Here is a 21174-nt window from a genome sequence, read left to right on the forward strand (position 1 = left end):
CTTAACAAGAGCAAAGCAAAATAAATCAATAAACTAACAACGAAACGTGACTACATGGTGCACATGCACAAAACACAAAATAATATCCCACAAATGCAGGTGGGGAACAACCTACTTAAAAATGATCCCCAATCAGAGGCAACGATAAACAGCTGCCTCTAATTGAGAACCATATTAGCACCCACATAAAAATATCTATACTAGATCACCCCCTAGTCACTGCCTGACCTACTTCCCCAATAGAGAACTAAGGGTTCTCTATGATCAGGTCGTGACAGTGCCAATATACCACACAACCAATAAACAAAACATACTGACTTGGGCACTTCAAAATCATGGGTTGTGTTTTCAACACCACAATAAATAGACTATGTCAATCTTGACAAACAGAAAATCAGTGGTGTAAAGTACTTAAGTAAAAATACCTTAAAGTACTACTTAAGTAGTATCTGTACTTTACTATTTATATTTTTGACAACTTTTACTTTTAACTTCACTACATTCTGAAATAAAATAATGTACTTTTACTTTTTTTTTACCCAAAAGTACTGGTTACATTTTTACAGGACAATTCACACTTATCAAGAGAACATCCCTGGTCATCCCTACTGCATCTAATTTGGCGGACTCACTAAACACAAATGCTTCGTCTGTAAATTATAGCTGAGTTTTGGAGAGGGCCCCTGGCAATTCGGCAATAAAAATAAAATAAGACATGATGCCGGCACAGCCACCCCTCGTAGCCACAACTCAGAGCCTGGTTCCTCTCTACCCAGTACAGCCAGAAGAGGACTGGCCACACCACAGAGCCTGGTTCCTCTCTACCCAGTACAGCCAGAAGAGGACTGGCCACACCACAGAGCCTGGTTCCTCTCTACCCAGTACTACCAGAAGAGGACTGGCCACACCACAGAGCCTGGTTCCTCTCTACCCAGTACAGCCAGAAGAGGACTGGCCACCCCTCGTAGCCTGGTTCCACTCTACCCAGCACAGCCAGAAGAGGACTGGCTACCCCTCGTAGCCTGGTTCCTCTCTACCCAGCACAGCCAGAAGAGGACTGGCCACCCCTCGTAGCCTGGTTCCTCTCTAGGTTTCTTCCTAGGTTCCGGCCTTTCTTGGGAGTTTTTCCTAGCCACCGTGCTTCTACACCTGCATTGCTTGCTGTTTGGGGTTTTAGGCTGGGTTTCTGTACAGCACTTTGTGACATCAGCTGATGTAAGAAGGGCTTTATAAATACATTTGATTGATTGATTTGCCATCTGGTTTGTTTAATATAAGGAATTTTTTATGATTTTTACTTTTGATACTCAATCACATTTTAGCAATTCCATTTGCTTTTGATACTTAAGCATATTTAAAACCAATTACTTGGACTTTTACTCAAGTAGTATTTTACTCGGTGACACCTTTACTTGAGTAATTTTCTGTTAAGGTTTCTTTACTTTTACTCAAGTATGACAATTGAGTACTTTTTCCACCACTGCAGAAAATACATCCCTCCCAACCTTGTAGATCTACCCAGTATCAAAGACTTGGATTGACAATCTCAGAATATTATTAAACTTTTGGGGTGTTTTTAAACAGTTGTCTCTCTCAACTTATCAAATGGCAGCTGCACAGTTTGGATTGATTGATTTTATTTGTCAGTAAAAAAAAAAATACATAAATATATATGTACACAGTAAAAATATTTTTAAAAGTGACTGGGATTGCACAATAAAGGTGGGTAATGTAAACCAGCGAAAAAACACACTACCCTCCTCCTCTGTGCCAAATAAAAAACTACACAACCATCCCCAAAGCAAAAATAAAGTTTGACAACCCTCCCCTATTTTGGACCACTCCCTCACCCCAGTAAATATAAAACTGTCCCTTCTACCGAGTTACCTGATCAAATCTATTTGTCATATGCATAATATACAGTGTAGTGTACACAGTACAATGAAATGCTTACTTACTGAACACAGCAGGATAACAGTACAGTGAACTAAACACAGTGAGTCTCTATGAAAACCTTATTGCTGTACTTGATTTTCTTGCACAAACACTTGTCTTTTTTAGCTAGCACTGATTTTGGTGATAGCTGCTTCATTTAAGTTTTAAAAATGCAATGACTGTGATATGTGGTTGTCTTACCTACCTTAGTTGAATGCACTGACTATGTTGCTCTGGTTAAGAGCATTGGACCAAAATGTTAAATGCCTTTAAACTGTATTGAGTTGCAGGTGGGTTTGAGAGTAGTTACTTCGTTGTGTCCTGGACACATTCCATGTTCCCCTCACTCCACAACTGAGAGCATTATGAGCTTCCCCCTCGACTGTTACACGTGCGCGATCTTCACTCTCAGTCTCAAAGGTCAAAGGAAGACACCGTGCAACAGGGTCCACATATGCTTGTGGTGGGGCCTGTAACGTTAGATGAGTTGCAGTATGTGACACTGACACCCTCTCATAGACCTCTCTTTGGTATGTCCCTGTTGACCCCATACAGACATTAGTTGAACCCAAGATGTCTTCAAGATGATGATGTGGTGCACTGCGTGGGCTTGGGGATGGATCACTCCCTAACGGCATCAATGAAATTACACTGCTGTTCCTTCTTTAAGTGTGCTGACAGCGGGATACCAACCTACCAAGACAGAGTTACAGGACCCATCTTGCTCAGCTGGATGGGAAACATATATATGTGTGGGCGCCGAGAGAGGAAATGGTTTGGATTCATTCGAAGTGGGACCTTTGACTCCCTCTGTCATGTGAAGGGTTGTAGAGTACACCGTGTGATCCCTCTCTGACGGTGTCACATCATTGATGGGAGAGGAAGGTCCATCTTCTATGCACTTTGGCACACTCTGTCTGATGGTGAGGGGGCTCTCAGTTGGTTGTTCAATAGCATGATGCTCCAGGGAAGGTTCCTCCACTTCCACGTCCTCATCTGTGTCCTTTACGAGTTCATCCTCAAACCAGTTTGGATGCTCCAGCTGATAGGCATGGAAAGCCTCCACTGCTTCCCGCAATGCTTTCCCTGAGGGACATTGAAAATACTCGTCCTCGGTGATGCCTTCAATGCGATTCACTCGCCCTGGCTCATGTTTCTCTTTATCCAGGAGCCTGAAGAAGAGCTCCTCAAAATGCTTCATGAGTTTGTACCTGTAAAGGGGAACAGGAATGAGTCAGGGCAGGTATCCCTCTCCCTCCCTCCCTCCCTCCCTCCCTCCCTCCCTCCCTCCCTCCCTCCCTCCCTCCCTCCCTCCCTCCCTCCCTCCCTCCCTCCCTATGACAGTACCTCACTATGATGTTAAACGGAGACGGAACATCCTCCTCAGAACAAACGTCCTCAAAGTAAGCCACCATGTAGTTCTGGAACGTTCCAGATCTCACAAAGCTGGGCACCAGGAGGCTGAGCGCAGGGGTGAGCATGTCCCCCATGGGGGAACGTACATCCTCTCTCAGGATCACCCGGGTTTCGGCACCATCACACATTGCTCTCCATTTGGCCCTTACCCCTCGTGAACACAGGATTAGGATCTTGTCTGAGGATTTAACAATCTGTTCCCTCTGCCAGTCCAGCCACTGGACACTACCCACAATGCCCAGCCGGGCAGAGTCCAGCAGGTCCAGCACCACCTAAATGAGTCAATTAATTAACTTTATTTGACAAATTGAATGTACATATAGGGCTGGTTTCCAGACACAGATTAAGCCTACAGTATTTCACAACGCTATTTCAATGGAGATTCATTATTGAGTAGGATTTCAAATCCAGGACTAGGCTAGAACCATCCCATAGAGGTGCCCTAGTCACACTACATACATAAAAAAAATCATAGAGGATTAAAAACAGAATAATATCATCAGACAACAGTGAAAATGTCCATTGTGGTCCTCGTTCTCACCTCGATGCCACACTTAGCCATGAGGAAAGCACAGAGCTTCAGGACGATCTCTATATACAGAGGATGGTCCAGAGAGTAGATGATGAGTACTTTTCTTTTTCTCTCTTGTATTTGGACTCCCTCCGGTTCACCTCTGGGCGTGGTCAGGAGCTGGCTTCCTGGATCTAGGAAGGAGAAGAAGAAATGGAATAGAGTGCGCAGAAATATAAACAATATTTTACCAGTTGAGGCATGTAGTTTACTATTCTGTTTTTATTTAGTGAAAGGTTAATCTATTAACCAACAAACCTGTATGGGATGTTTTTTGCAGCAAATAAGTCAGGAAACCACCAGCCATGATTAGCCCCAGTAATGCTTTTATTATCAATGATCGGCTGTAAGTGGCAGGCCTTTGATAGTCTGGGGGAAAAAACAATACATTCAATTGATCAGACAAAGATAAAAGTGGAAATCAATGAGATGACCGTTGGACAAAATAAGTCATTTAGATGGCAAATACATTTTACTCACAGGAGCAGTAGTTACACTTTGTCTGGTGATGTAAACAGTTGCTCTTGCACCGTATAAAAAATGGCTGAATCTTTTGAGAAAAAAAGTATGTTTGTGGTTAGGTCAGTCAGTGAAATTGAAAACAAATGGTTGCTATAGGAAATGAAACTTACCACAATTAGCATTTCACATGGAGGCAGCTGCCATACATTCAATTCAAAAGTCACATTCAATGATGTTCTATTCTTCTGAAACGGGAATTGAAGAAATCATGACACAGTAATAAGTTCCAGAACACAGTAATCAATTACCAATGTTTCATCATTGAGTGTTGTTGACCACAGATACCTACCCTTGTGACATGCTGTGAGTGTTGTTGACCACAGATACCTACCCTCGTGACATGCTGTGAGTGTTGTTGACCACAGATACCTACCCTCGTGACATGCTGTGAGTGTTGTTGACCACAGATACCTACCCTCGTGACATGCTGTGAGTGTTGTTGACCACAGATACCTACCCTCGTGACATGCTGTGAGTGTTGTTGACCACAGATACCTACCCTCAAGACATGCTGTGAGTGTTGTTGACCACAGATACCTACCCTCGTGACATGCTGTGAGTGTTGTTGACCACAGATACTTACCCTCGTGACATGCTGTGAGTGTTGTTGACCACAGATACCTACCCTCGTGACATGCTGTGAGTGTTGTTGACCACAGATACCTACCCTCAAGACATGCTGTGAGTGTTGTTGACCACAGATACCTACCCTCGTGACATGCTGTGAGTGTTGTTGACCACAGATACTTACCCTCGTGACATGCTGTGAGTGTTGTTGACCACAGATACCTACCCTCGTGACATGCTGTGAGTGTTGTTGACCACAGATACCTACCCTCAAGACATGCTGTGAGTGTTGTTGACCACAGATACCTACCCTCGTGACATGCTGTGAGTGTTGTTGACCACAGATACTTACCCTCGTGACATGCTGTGAGTGTTGTTGACCACAGATACCTACCCTCGTGACATGCTGTGAGTGTTGTTGACCACAGATACCTACCCTCAAGACATGCTGTGAGTGTTGTTGACCACAGATACCTACCCTCAAGACATGCTGTAAGTGTTGTTGACCACAGATACCTACCCTCAAGACATGCTGTGAGTGTTGTTGACCACAGATACCTACCCTCGTGACATGCTGTGAGTGTTGTTGACCACAGATACCTACCCTCGTGACATGCTGTGAGTGTTGTTGACCACAGATACCTACCCTCGTGACATGCTGTGAGTGTTGTTGACCACAGATACCTACCCTCATGACATGCTGTGAGTGTTGTTGACCACAGATACCTACCCTCATGACATGCTGTGAGTGTTGAGTGTTCTGGATGGATATCTGGTATTCGTCAGAGAACTCAGCTGTATTAAAACCCACTGTGATGATCAGTCTCTCTCCTCCATCCACTGACACACTCCAGGACAACTGGGGATCCCAACCACTGCCTGGAATGATGCAACATACTCAGTGTTGTTGTAGATATATCCAAGCCCTTGATTACTTTCTGTATTAACTATTACCTGACTGCAATTGTGAGCCTTACCGTTTTCCAAACACACCTTGGCTGCTTTTATGCTTGGATCCTTGCATCCTGAACATGATAACATACAGGTGTACATTTTAATACACATTCAGAAGTTTAACCTAATCACTTTTCCAATCGAATTCCATGCCTGCCTCACCTGGGATTGTAAAGATTTTGTCAAGTCTGTAATTCCCCAGGTCTGGTTTTGGTAAGTTGTAGATCGAAACAGAATACTTGTTTTCGGGGTCCACCACAATTCTGTCCAAGGAAAATGTCCACTAAAAGAAAGTCAAGTAAATAGATATCAGTCTAACAAAACAGAAGGTTCTTTTCATATCTGACTATTCATTTCCACCTTTCAGCAAACCTCCATCACTCAGATTCACATCCAGTATCATTGTTTTACCGGCTTCCAGTTAATCATCATGTTTTGTATTTTGTTATGGAAGATGTATCGGACACATATGCTTTGATTACTGTCCTCTTCAGTGACGTGCACCTCGGTCCCACTGGTCCCATTGATTACACCTCCTGTTGATTAGACAACGGAAGAAGAAGATGATTACATCATCGTTGGAGCTGCTAGAGCACAGGGTCTGTCACAACGCAGTGCAGCGAACCGGGAACAGATTAGGGATGAAATGCCTTGCTTCAACGGCACAACAGCAGAAGCAAGCATCCAGTTTTACTTGCCTATCAAATAATAAGAACCGCTGTGTACATTACCATTGATCTGAAGGCTCCAGCTCAGAGACATCACGGGTAGCAGATCACCACTCTCCCCTCTCCTCACAAACACATGCTGCTGTGAACCTGAGTGCCACAGAGGACCGTTAGGCGCCTGGTGTCTGGGTTTAATCCACCCGTCGTCTGAACAGTTATCTGGCAGATTCAATAGATGGTAATGACAATGAATGATCTGTATTCACAGTGTTTGTCATCATTGAACATATTGAAATGTATTGAACAAAATACTGTACATGTTAACAATATTTATGTTCAACTGCACGTGTCATGATTTACCATTTCACTATGCCATTTTTAGAATACAGAGACCCCCTTGGGTTTTTCCAACTGTGTACCCGGTATTTACAGCAATCAAGACAAGATACTTTCCCCATAGTCAGATGACACTTACTAATTTGAACGCTGCATTGAAGATCCTGGAAAACAAAAATAAAAAAAGGGTTTACTGTGCAATAGGCTATTACAACAAATACAATGAAGTGAGAGGAAGATAACGGATCCTAGGCAGTCTTGTCAGGCGGTCCGATTGAGAAGCATAAAGAGTCAGGTGCAAAATTGTGGTATTTATTTCCAGGTGCAGAAGGTGAGCTGAACACGTGGATATTTACAAAACGTTGACGAATACTGGCATGTAAACGTAGAATCGCTAAATAACAAACAGCCTAATACTCCCCTGAATAGTGTACCACAGTATGAGTCATAATACCCATAAAACCTAGAGATCAATGAAGGAAATGTCCGGGGGTATCATCGGATGGGGCCACAGTGTCTCCTAACCCCTCCTGTCTCAGCCTCCAGTATTTATGCTGCAGTAGTTTATGTGTCGGGGGGGTAGGGTCAGTTTGTTATATCTGGAGTACTTCTCCTGTCTTATCCGGTGTCCTGTGTGAATTTAAGTATGCTCTCTCTAATTCTCTCTTTCTCTCTTTCTTTCTCTCTCTCGGAGCCCTAGGACCATGCCTCAGGATTACCTGGCATGATGACTCCTTGCTGTCTCCAGTCCACCTGGCCGTGCTGCTGCTCCAGTTTCAACTGTTCTGCTTGTGATTATTATTATTTGACTATGCTGGTCATTTATGAACATTTGAACATCTTGGCCATGTTCTGTTATAATCTCCACCCGGCACAGCCAGAAGAGGACTGGCCACCCCTCATAGCCTGGATCCTCTCTAGGTTTCTTCCTAGGTTTTGGCCTTTCTGGGGAATTTTTCCGAGCCACCGTGCTTCTACACCTGCATTGCTTGCTGTTTTGGGTTTTAGGCTGGGTTTCTGTACAGCACTTTGAGATATCAGCTGATGTACGAAGGGCTATATAAATACATTTGATTTGATTTGATTTCAATTTGAAATGGTTCCAGTTGTTTTCCACCATTCATTTTTTCCATAGCGGATTTTGGAAACGCTTAAAAAAAAGGGCTGTATTTCATGTAGTCTTACCATGGCATGACATTTTGATAACCGTGTAAATCTCTCTAAGACAAGGTGACTTTTATCAATATATTCACCTGTATTTTCCCCACAAAAATGAAATGCTAATTATCTGCTAATGTGGCTATCATAAAGAACTACAAATGCCACAATGATCTGGATGAGACTGCCAAATTGAGGCAAAGTTATGAATCTCTGGATTAACTATCTAATGTTAGCTAAATTTAGTAATGAATAAATTGGCTACATTTCTTTAAATTGACAATTCTGTGAACTGTTCTGTGCAATTTTTAAATTGACACAATACTTGTTAGCAAAGGTGTCTGCAAGAGATGATGTGCAGGAGCTTGTGGGGATTTGATGATGTCTACTTTGATGATAGTTAGCATTTTCGGATCTGAGAGTAAATAAAGCTGAATATATTGATAAAAGTCACCTTCTCCGAGAGAATTACATGGTTATCAAAACATCACGCCAGGGTAAAACTATGCCTAAAACAGCCCTTATTTTGTGTTTCTAAAATCCCCTATGGGAAAAATTGATCGTGGAAAAAAACGATTGGAACCATTTCCTTGTTTGACCACTAGGTTTTCTGGGTATTATGACACCTCCACTGTGGAGCTCTATAAGCAACCTGAACAGATGAAAAACCCAACCCTTAAAACTGGTATAATCCAAAATGCACCTCAACAGGTATTTCTTCAATGACAATATCTTATTATATAATCAATACTCTCAATGTATTAGCCTATACATTTCAACATCTCAGAACATAACATCACACAAACATTAAATGAATAAAGATTAGGAAAAAGCCCTCAGTGGCTATGAAAATAGAACATCTAAATTCCTGAGAGCCTGCTGGATACAAATGTGACGTGACTGGTTTTCGCTCTCATTATCAGTGGCGTGTTTTCACCACAATTCGCTTCTGAGTACAGGTCAATTTAAAATGAATTTGTTATTTAACTTCCTTCTCGCGTGTGATATTTTATATAGACACTTGGGACATGTGTACTATTAGCAGGCGTACGCTTGAAACATGAACAAACAACAAAAAAAACATTTTCAAAGTGTGTTTGGCTGTATTGCGCCAAATTAGTAAAATACAATGAGTGGAATGTGTCACGTGACGGGCGCTCTCCAGTGCGCATAGTCCCAGTGTGTTTTGATCATTTGCGATGCATTTCTACAGTTAATTACAGTAAAGAACAACTGTGTTGGTTAAAACATACCAGTTGTGTGCAGTTCATGGGTGGCCATTCCAGAATCCTGAGAGTTGACGTCAGAGTCAGTCCAAAGATGATCAACCAAACACAGTACGGGTCCATGGTCCTCGAGAAATGTTCTGCACGTCCCTGAAAACGCAGGCCTATGTACACAATAAGGATAACACGTGTTGGAGATGTGTTGTGATGGTACAATGTGAAGCCTTCAATTCTGAGAATGAAATACAGGTAGCTTGCAGGTAGGACATGTGCAGGTTTGAACAAGGAAATGCTTTGAGGTAAATGTACTGTCTCTGGTGAATTTGTACTGATAAACATCATAATTTGAAGGAAATGACACATTAGGTTGTTTTCTTATCAAACATCAGCCACTAGAGGGAGGCACCTACCAGATGTCTTTGCCCTGTCTCGTCAGGATCCTCAAGTATTCTAGATTGGTTTTGGTATACTGTATTTGGATCATATGGATATTAGCCAATCTATGCCTTTCTGACCGTATATAGTCCAATTTCTACACTATAGAAAAACAAAATATGTTTGGATTTTGAAACCTCTTAGTATTCATAAAAATACATCCAATAACTCATGTATAAAAATGAACGTGTTGATTACTGTATGTTTAACTGTAGTCTAATCCTACTACTTCTAATCCAGAGAATACACCATTACTCATCAACGCCGAGTGGGAATGTGTGGGAATGTTCTCTCAGCCGAATCCCCAAAGGATCTGTATACAGTCTCAACCTCAATCACAGGCTCAACACTGTGATCTACAAACATGTTGCCGGCATATCTACACTGAACCCCAAATATCCCAGCGTCAGTTGTTTCATTATCGGGTTTTACATCCTAAAGATTGATCTGTGACCAGGGATTGTGTGTGTTCAGTCCTGGCTCTTCTTACAGCTGTTTCTGTACTGTTCACGGACAGCCAGCTAAGAGCTCTGTCCCAAATGGCATCCTATTCCCTACATAGTGCACAATGTTTTTTTTGTTTTTTTACCAGCGCCCATAGTGAACTATGTAGGGAAGAAGGTGCTATTTGGGATGTAGACAAAGCTCTAGTCAGATCAGCTTACATAACACTATGGCAGATTGACTAGCCTGGTCCTAGATCTGTTTGTGCTGAGTTGCCAACTCCTATGTCTGCTATGGCCGTATAAGTTAGCAAGACGGCACAAACAGATCTGGGACCAGGCTAAAGATTGACACCTGCCCTCTAGCTGCTATTTGGATCCATTACATAGATCAGGGCAACCCTGTTCCTGGAACTCTGAAGGTACTGCAGGATTCTGTTCCAACTAGGCACCACACCTGACCAACTGAGCTAATTGATCAGTTCAGCGATTGCCTAAATTCAACACACCTGGTCTTTCAGGTTGGGTAAAATTTTAAATAAAAACACGAAGTGTCTGCGACGCTCCAGGACCAAGGGTCGCCTACCTCTGCTAGATGAGGGTGTACTAGTGCATGAGCACTGAACGTTGTATCGAATCAAATGCACACTCCAATCGAATTCAGACAGACACCATCATGGTATTTGTTTATTTTTGATCCCAAATTGTTTAATTTAAAATAGATGTTACAGTAGTGCTTTGTTCCAGCTAGAAAGGAACAGTGGCGTTGGTGATCTTTGTAACAGTGGCGTTGCTGATCTTTATAACAGTGGCGTTGGTGATCTTTGTAACAGTGGCGTTGGTGATCTTTGTAACAGTGGCGTTGGTGATCTTTATAACAGTGGCGTTGGTGATCTTTATAACAGTGGCGTTGGTGATCTTTATAACCGGGTGGTGGTGATCTTTGTAACAGTGGCGGTGGTGATCTTTATAACAGTGGCGGTGGTGATCTTTATAACAGTGGCGTTGGTGATCTTTATAACAGTGGCGGTGGTGAACTTTATAACAGTGGCATTGGTGATCTTAATAACCGTGGCGGTGCTGATCTTTGTAACAGCGTTTGGTGTGCAGTATTTCACATAAGGATTAGCTGTGTTGAAAGACATTTCCGTTTTTATTGTTTTCTATTACACTGCATCTCTGTTTACAGTATGATACAAGCCAATCATCCCTGTGTGAAGCACTCATGACCCTGAGCAATGATTTCTAGCTGGACCTTGTGTCTAAGAATCTATTTTGCTAGAGAAACTGGCATCAGATGATGGCTCCATGTTTATGGTCTTACAGCAGGTGGTCTTAGATATCATTCTGCCAGTTTGTTAGAATTATTTATTATTCAGAAGTAGTTTCATGGTACTGTGTGTGTGTGTGTGTGTGTGTGTGTGTGTGTGTGTGTGTGTGTGTGTGTGTGTGTGTGTGTGTGTGTGTGTGTGTGTGTGTGTGTGTGTGTGTGTGTGTGTGTGTGTGTGTGTGTGTGTGCGTGCGTGCGTGCGTGCGTGCGTGTGTGTGCGTATGCGTATACATACTTGTGTGCAACGTGCGTAACTGTGTGTGTAACTGAGTGTGTGAACTGTTTACAGCTTTTATATGCACATCATCTGGGAGCGGATGTATAGTAGGTTGGGGAACAAAGAGCGATGCATTCTATTAAATGTTAAATGTCAGGACTAGGAGAGGCGTTGCAGGGGGTCTATTTTAGTGAGCCATTCACACGAGGCTTTCAATCCATAAATCTATCATCTCAAATCATAAAATACTTTTTCCTCTCCTCTGTCCTCTGACACTCCTCTCACTCTCTCTGATTGTCCTCACCTTGAAGGTAAGTTTGATACAATAATCAAGTAATAGAAATACGTAAAATTAAATGGGTATTGTGTAAAGTTATGTATTTGAATTTGGAAGAAAAAATGTAAGTAAATCAGATTTACATTAAAAAGGGCAACTTAACGATAAAACGTCTGACGTTGCAAGATACAGTGGAAGGAAGAATGGAGCCCAGCTGTAGCTCCTGCACAGCAACGTTGAGACAGAAGTGCATTTGCCTGGGTGTGTTTCAGGCTCTCTCTCTACACTGTACAAATGTGCTGAGGCCAGTAGACTAGCCTTTGTTTTAATGCCGGGGACTAGTGAAGATTGCATATCATTGTGACCAGCTGTGACACGGATACTGCTGCTGTTCGTATTTACGTCATGGAATCTGTGTTATGCCACTACTTTTGTTGTATGTGTGGCTTAGTCAGAGCAATCGTCCGATTGTGTGTGACTTATTTTGCCCCCATCTGGGCCAACACCATGAATGATTGACTGATTTTATTTTTTACCTTTATTTAACTAGGCAAGTCCGTTAAGACCAATATCTTATTTACAATACGGCCTACTGGGGAACAGTGGGTTAACTGCCTTGTTCAGCGGCAGAACGGCTGATTTTTACCTTGTCAGCTTTCGGTTACTGGCCCAATGGTCTAACCACTAGGCTACCTGTCGCCCCAAAGAGAAAAACATGTAACCTGAAGCTTATACACACCCCAATTGCCAAACGTCTGATGGCAGGTTACAACCACTTCACAGCTTGAATCCTCTTTAGTGGTCAAGAATCTGGGGTCAAAGGCCATTCTTCCTCTACTAGTTTACAGTTTACAATAGTTTTAAAAAATGTTTTTTTTCATCCAAATATTTCAACAACAAGATTTTTTCCCTGTCAGCCATGTATTGTAAAGGTCCTCTCTGCTATATTTCAACACCAGCCGCCATGTCCAACAGGGAAGCTGAAAGGAGAGTCACATTAAATCTGTTTCCTACCAGAGACAGAAAGAAACAGAAGAAAGAGAGAGATGGGAAAACAGCTAGATCATCCTCAGTGTCCTGCCAAAACCTCTTTCCTGTCAGGTCTTCTATCGACAGGCCTTCTATTGCCAGTCCTTTGACTGGCATAACCAAGGCCACAGCTGCTACTTAATGTCTATCTGGGCCAAAGGACAGCACGGGAGAAATGTGCTACGCAAATATAGCCAGACAGGAGCTCTCACACAACCTTAGCCCTTGATAACAAAGAGAAGTATTATCCCATGATGTGAGCACACTGACATTTTGTCCCCATCAAGTCCTATGAGACAACCAGGCCTAACTGTAATCATTAAATGATCTGTGGGAGATTACTGTATCAGCATAAATGTTCCATAAAGCTTGTAACGCTTGTTTGAATTGGTTCCACAGGTAACCTGACCGACAGTAGCCATGTCTGAAGGGTGAGTAGTGACTTTAACCTCTCTTGATCCAAAGCTTGGTCAAAATATATGTTATGTACTGTCAATTAACTGCTCTTGTCTTATTGTTGTTTTACCAATGGTGGAAAAAGACCGGTGAGTACCCTGTCCTTTATCCACATCAACACATCTAAAGCAGCTGCTTATATACAGAGGTCACTGGTGTATATTGTCCATAGTGAAAATGTTTTGTCTCTTTCAGAAAAAGTCAAAGTATTCGGCAACACGCCGGCTGCTCCTAAAGGTAGGTTTCACTCTCAGGCCTTGCTGTGTTGATGACGGCAGTAGGTCGATGACAGAATTCACAGAAACAAGGAGGCCTTAGTTATCTGCATGTGCCCCTACAATATGGATACACATTGAATCCATATTAAAGACTCCAGAATTAAAGACTCCAGGTCTGCAGACATGGACCTGCCCTTTGAATCCCTATAGGTTGTCCCTTTATTTCAACTTCCTGGCTGCTTATTGGTCGTTCGAGCTGGATATGGACAACTAATATTTGGGGTCAACTGCTAATTTAGAATGGAAACAACTGCTCAGTTACCCATACACACACTTAGAAAACAGTGGAAATGGTTCTATATGGAATCAAAAATGGTTCTACCTGAAACCAAAAAGGAACAGCCAACGTACTATTTAAGGTTCTAGATTGTGCAGCTACACCTTTTATTAAGAATGGATTCTAATACATGATAAGCAGTGTTAACTTCAATTGAAAAGAGATGTTTACCTGTTTACCAAATGCCACATTAAAAGTGATTAACTGTTGGTGTAAAACACAAATCTGTGTCATTCTGTGAGAAGGAAAATTGGCAGGGTTTAACTGCTGGTGTTGTCCTTCCTCAGACCAAACTGCTGAAAAAGGCAGGGATAATGCTGGTGGCTGAGTTTGCGGACAAGAAACGTGAAAGAGAGAGTGCTCTGAATGAGAGAGCCCCACCCCTCAAACTGTCTGGCCTGTCTGTGCAGGAGCTACAGGTAGGCCTTAATATATCTGTAATACTTCATGTATCTATAATACTTAATATATCTATAATACTTCATGTATCTATAATACTTAATGTATCTATAATACTTAATATATCTATAATACTTAATGTATCTATAATACTTAATATATCTATAATACTTAATGTATCTATAACACTTAATGTATCTATAATACTTAATGTATCTATAACACTTAATGTATCTATAATACTTAAATTATCTAGAATTCTTAATATATCTATAATACACCATATATACTATCAAATATATTCCAGTATATCCATCCATATTAGGAGGTGGTTAAATAGGCAGAGAATCCTCCATAAAAATATTTTATTCAACAAATCTGCTAATATAGAATTGTCTAACAACTATAAGTTCTTTCTTTTGCAATTGATTGGCTAAATATTTGAAATAATCTGTCATTTCAATAATATCGTTATGTCTAATGTGTTGTTGGTTGTCTTTTCTACATGATATCATATTTTTGCAGGACCTTTGTAAAGACCTACACAAAAAGATTGATATCGTAGATGAGGCACGATATGACATGGAAATCAAAGTGGGGAAAAATGATTTAGAGGTATGCTATGTTCTCTGTTATTGTGTTTGATATATTCACCCAACCATAAACCTGTCCACAATGATGACTCATCTTCTAGAATGTATTTTACAGTAATTAAATTATTACATTCCTAACTATATTAAATAAAAAAGTGCTGAGAGTGTACACCCTTGTCTTGTGCCTCCATGAGAAGGAACGTATTCCTAATAATTAACAGCAATAGCAATTGACTGATTGGACACATGCTAGATAAGCTAAGATTGGACTTTATTAATCCCTTTGAGGGAGATCCGATCTGATTGCACAAGCCATACAAACAACACCAATAAATACACAACAAAAATATCAGACACTAAAAAGCAGCACATCATCAACGCTGTCCACAGATTAAGTCGCTGACCCAGAAGGTCGATGAGATTAAGGGGTCGAAGAAGCCTACTCTGAAGAGGGTGAAAAAGTCTGCCGCCGACGCCTTGTCTGGAGCCGTGGCCGACACTGGCAAAATGAAGGCTGACTTCACATCCGGCCTCAAGAAAGTCAAGAAGGAAGAGGAGAAGGTTTGTTTGTTTTAAGACAACAATGAGGTCTATGGTTGTCCCAAATGGCACCCTATTCCCTATATAGTGCTCACTGGTAAAAAAAAAAAAAAAGAAGAAGAAAAAAAAGTAGTGCACTATATAGGGAATAGGGGTCAAAACTAGTGCACAATATATGGAATAGGGTGCTATTCGGGATGCAACCATAATCTTCCAAGGGTCCATGAAAAACAGAAATCTGAAAGTATTTTTCTAATCAAACCTAATAATATGATATCTGGTCTCCTCAGAAAGAAGAGGTGACTGACTGGCGTAAGAATGTGGATGCCATGTCTGGCATGGAGGGCAGAAAGAAGCTGTTTGATGCTGGAAAATAAGCAGGTATTGATTATGATTAGCGACATTAGCTAAATGACACTTTAGGACATGTGTCAAACTAATTCCCCGGACTGAATTACTGAATTAAGGTCACTAATTAGTAAATAGCTCCCCTTACCTGGTTGCCTAGGTCTTAATTGAAAGGAAAAACTCGCAGACACTAGGTCCTCCATGGAATGAGTTTGACAGCCCTGCTTTCGGACAATGGAAAGTGTCTTTTGCACTTATGATATATTGTCAAGGAGTGCTTAAATACTAACCTTCTTCATTTAATTCTTATTCTCATCTCTAATCTCGATTCTAATATTACTACAGGGTCATGTTGTACCACCACTAAGAGAGATGTATGCCAAGACTGTAAGAACCCACAAAGAAGAGAGAGAGGAGGTCAGTTCTAGATGAGATGTGAATTTCATGTTGTGATATGAAATGAATTTTATAAAGAATCATGTCAACCATGTCAATTTTACGTGTGTGTCCCCTGTTTAATGTGATATGAGAGTTTGCTAGTTCACAGGGAATATTGTTGATATTATATATTGTAGATAGATAGTAGATAGATAGTTGTGTTATAAATTATGTGTTGATAGAATCAGTTATTTATGATCTATTGGTAGTATCCCTTATGTAAAAACCACATGATTTCAAGTGGAAAATCACATGATTTCACATGTGAAATTTTCACATTTTGCAGATGTAAAAGTGGTATAAACTATGTGGTTATTGAACACTTCACATATGAGGATATTTCACATTAAATTTCACATGGATTTTCACCTGATCACATTATCTTTCACATGTGAACCAATGTGGTTTTGGAACACTTCACATGTGATTATATTTCACATGAAGTTTCACATGTGGATTCAAATGTTCACTTGTGTATATTCTTCACATGAGATTTCACAGGTGATGATGCCCTGCATACAATAATTTGTCACAAAATAGATGCAGTGTTTTCAACTTACATATTTGACACACAGATTATATTGTGCATGTTTATTTCAGTGGAGGGGAGGACGGCTCATAATAGAACCATGGAAACCATGTGTTTGATGTTGTTGATACCGTTCCACCTATTCTGCTCCAGCCATTAACACGTGCCCATCCTCCCCAAGTATGGTGCCACCAACCTCCTGTATGTGTATTTATACAGTAATTATGATTCAACATGTCCTCACCTTCCTGCCATGCCACCATGTCTGTGTCAATGACTGATTTCACCTGTATTCCTACACATTGGACTTTAAGTTCATCTCAGCTTTGTATAATACACTCAAGAAAATCTATTATATTTATCATCGTGATTCACCAACATCAGACAACTATACAGAAAACCCTCAAGTTGCTGAAATAAGTAAACTAAATCAATGAGAGAATAGTCAGATTAAATGATAACTAAAATCTTAGTTATGCAGAGATGTATTACAGGTAATGAATGTGTAGGGGATTTCTGAGAATGGTACAGCCTTTGTGGTGCAGCAGAAAGATCAGCGTCGCCCAATTCCCAGGTGGGGTCATATTGAAAAGTCTACTAAGTGATCATGTAAAATGTAATCATTTTTCTATTGGTGAAAGATTTTTGCACTATTTCAGCTGAGCAGCGTACCATTTACCTTAACCCCCCCCCAAACATTTCATTATTTCCCTACAAACAAAAAATGTGAAAGGTGCAGTTTCACATGTGAAACCATGTATATTACATTTAGAGTTCATAATTTAACACCAACTTTTCACATGTGAGGAGAATAACATTTTGTGAAATTTGCATTTTCACATGTGAAAATCGAATTTGTCACGGTCTTCATCGTTGACTTCTATTTTAGGATAATATGATGATTTCACTTGCCTGAGGTCATTCATTATCCACCTACAAAACATTCTCAGTCCACTCCTTATAAGTGTATGTGGAATAAGTACTAACTATGTGTACGGTCATATGGTTCACTAGCCTGTTCCGATTCTGTATGGCAGAATGTTTAGCCAACCCTTCTATTGTTGTCATGACATATGAGACAAGCTGCATTGCATATTAAACCCCTATCTTACTTTACATTAGTCTTTCCCATGCCTGGTCCTCCAGTACCCCCAACAGTACACATGTTTATTGGGACCCTGGACAAGCACCTTGATCCTCAATGAGTTGAATGAGTGCTTGTCCAGGGTCACAACAACAATGAGTTAAATGGGTGCTTGTCCAGGGTCACAACAACAATGAGTTGAATGGGGTGTGCTTGTCCAGGCTCACAACAACAATGAGTTGAATGGGGTGTGCTTGTCCAGGGTCACAACAACAATGAGTTGAATGGGGTGTGCTTGTCCAGGGTCACAACAACAATGAGTTGAATGGGGTGTGCTTGTCCAGGGTCACAACAACAATGAGTTGAATGGGGTGTGCTTGTCCAGGGTCACAACAGCAATGAGTTGGGGGTACTGGAGGACCTGCATATGTGGAATTGCAAGTTCACATGTAAGAAACATTCACATGTGAAAATTGAATTTGTAGTTTTTACATGTGAAAAACATGTTATCACAGGTGTAGTGTCATGGCATCACATGTTGTCACATTTATTTCACTTGAGATCATGTTTTCACATGTGAAATTCACGTGTTTTTCTGTAAGGGATTGTAGTTCTGTAGGTGGATGGATAACTGTCAATATCATCTGAATAGATATTTCAGGTCAGAGCCAGGAATGTGATGATATTAACAGTATCTGTACAGTATCTGAAAAGTTGTATCTTTTCAGTTGATTTAGCAAAATAAAAAAAGACGATCGCTACTGAGAGTGAAGCCAGGTTATTTTGATGTACAGACTTGGTGTAGCCTACATACATTTAATTTGACTGAATGTACAGACTTGCTGTAGGCTACATTAAATTTGACTGAATGTACAGAATTGGTGTACACACTGCTACATTTGACTGAATGTACAGAATTGGTGTACACACTGCTACATTTGACTGAATGTACAGAATTGGTGTACACACTGCTACATTTGACTGAATGGTTTAAAAGTGATGTATTTATTTGATATGAATGTAAATGCCACTCCACTATTTAATAAATAGAGCTTGATAGTTTTGCAGTCTGGTGTCTCACTTTTTATTACTGTGGAAAGGTGGCTGCTGCAGGTGTTTGACAAGTTCCAGAACAACATCCTCTCATCCCATCTAGGGCTGAACACTGGAGTGTAGTAGGGGACCTGCTATTGGGGACTGGGGGAGTTCTACACTCATGATATAGTGTTTAGATATTATATCCTGGTTCCTCAGGACAGTGGGTTTATTTGAGTTGTCCACCTAAAAGAGGTCATGACATTTTACTGAGGTCATACAGTAGTTATCATGTTGTCTAGTTATCCTATTCTCTAGTTATCCTATTGTCTAGTTATCCTAGTGTCTAGTTATCATATTGTCTAGTTATCCTATTGTCTAGTTATCCTAGTGTCTAGTTATCCTAGTGTCTAGTTATCCTATTGTCTAGTTATCCTAGTGTCTAGTTATCCTAGTGTCTAGTTATCCTATTGTCTAGTTATCCCACTGTCTGGTTATCCTATTGTCTAGTTATCCTATTGTCTAGTTATCCTATAGTCTAGTTATTTACATTTAAGTCATTTAGCAGACGCTCTTATCCAGAGCGACCCACAAATTGGTGAACTCACCCTCTGACATCAGTGAAACAGCCACTTTACAATAGTGCATCTAAATCATTCAAGGGGGGGGGGGGGTGGGGGGGGTGAGAAGGATAGCTTTATCCTATCCTAGGTATTCCTATTGTCTAGTTATCCTGGTGTCTAGTTATCCTATTGTCTAGTTATCCTAGTGTCTAGTTATCACATTGTCGACCAGTGAATAGCTCACTCTTCCAGGTTTTCTTCCTGCAGAGAAAAAGGTAAGTTTGTTTAACATCCGATGTGGCATGGGAGCATGCTCTGAGTTCAGATATCAAGATGTGAAGTTAATTATGTATCATTTTATAGTACAATATCAGTTACGGCAGGGTAGCCTAGTGGTTAGAGCGTTGGACTGGTAACTGGAAGGTTGCAAGTTCAAATCCCTGAGCTGACAAGGTACAAATCTGTTGTTCTGCCCCTGAACAGGCAGTTAACCCACTGTTCCTAGGCCGTCATTGAAATTAAGAATTTGTTCTTAACTGACCTGCCTAGTTAAATAAAGGAAAAAAAAAAGATTCTTATACTAAATGAAATATTGAATATCAGTATATATTTTAATATGTCATATTCACAATTGACTAATGTCTACCATTGTTATGTAGACACATTATGGACAAGAAAGATATTTAATTAAAAAAAAAAGATCTTTAGATCTTTCTGAAATAGGGTCAGATGTACAGTATGCCTCTCAAAAATATATTTCAAGTCAATTTCTTTGAACAATCTATAGTATTCAAGTATGGCCTGGTGCTAATTGAAAGGCTAAGTGCCTGCGTTTTAGCATACCATGACTTGAATAGTTCACATATTTAGCTTCAGCTGCATGGGCATCACTCAACCAGAGGCTTGATATGGGAGAAATGCACGAAGATCGCTGCATCCCGCTGATTGGCTCTAAAGCTATTTTCTTCCCCAATCCTGAGTGGTGCGGCGGTCTAACATTTACATTACCTTTAAGTCATTTAGCAGACGCTCTTATCCAGAGCGACTTACAAATTGCATCTCAGTGCTAGAGGCGTCACTACAGACCCTGGTTTGATTCCAGGCTGTATCACAACGGGCCATGATTGGGAGTCCCATAAAGCGGCGCACAATTAGCCCAGCGTCGTCCGGGTTAGGGTTTGGACGGGGTAGACCGTCATTGTAAATAAGAATTTGTTCTTAACTGACTTGCCTAGTTCAATAAATACTTTTAAAAATCCCAACAGCTATACAAGACACAAACACATTCAAAGAGATCTCAGGAGGCCTAGGAAATCAATTATATTTGTGATAACATGTCTTTATTTGATAGGAGATACTTAGTGGCATAAGTCATGCATTATGATATTATAATTATAAATATTCCTCCTGTTATTTCAGACCAAACTGTTGACAAAGGCAGGAGTGATGCTGGTAGCTGAGAAAAAGACGAAGAGGCTCTGAGTGAAAGAGTTCCTCCTCTTAGGTTTTCTGATTTGGCTCTGGTTGACCTCAAGGTATGTCCCAGAGGT

At 40.8% G+C, this 21174-nt stretch overlaps 2 protein-coding genes across 2 annotated transcripts; one reads left to right on the forward strand and one right to left on the reverse strand.

The window, feature by feature from the left end:
* Positions 1 to 1615: 1615 nt before the first annotated feature.
* Positions 1616 to 9623, reverse strand: LOC135508995 (interleukin-17 receptor A). Its single transcript, XM_064929259.1, has 13 exons — positions 9381 to 9623; positions 7109 to 7133; positions 6697 to 6852; positions 6377 to 6501; positions 6128 to 6248; positions 5989 to 6036; positions 5742 to 5890; positions 4555 to 4629; positions 4403 to 4472; positions 4181 to 4291; positions 3893 to 4056; positions 3283 to 3623; positions 1616 to 3146 (listed from the first exon to the last, which is right to left on the reverse strand). Exons 1-13 carry the CDS (start codon positions 9474 to 9476, stop codon positions 2582 to 2584), a joined length of 2046 nt encoding a protein of 681 aa, XP_064785331.1. The 5' UTR covers positions 9477 to 9623; the 3' UTR covers positions 1616 to 2581.
* LOC135508997 (troponin I, cardiac muscle-like) lies at positions 4463 to 16004 on the forward strand. The gene is made up of 6 exons (XM_064929262.1): positions 4463 to 4498; positions 13742 to 13777; positions 14383 to 14514; positions 15020 to 15109; positions 15478 to 15648; positions 15918 to 16004. The coding sequence occupies exons 1-6, from the start codon at positions 4463 to 4465 to the stop codon at positions 16002 to 16004; spliced, it is 552 nt and encodes a 183-aa protein (XP_064785334.1).
* The last annotated feature ends 5170 nt before the right edge of the window (positions 16005 to 21174 follow it).

Source organism: Oncorhynchus masou, chromosome 22 (assembly GCF_036934945.1).
Source record: "Oncorhynchus masou masou isolate Uvic2021 chromosome 22, UVic_Omas_1.1, whole genome shotgun sequence".
In the NCBI taxonomy this organism is placed as follows: Eukaryota; Metazoa; Chordata; class Actinopteri; order Salmoniformes; family Salmonidae; genus Oncorhynchus; species Oncorhynchus masou.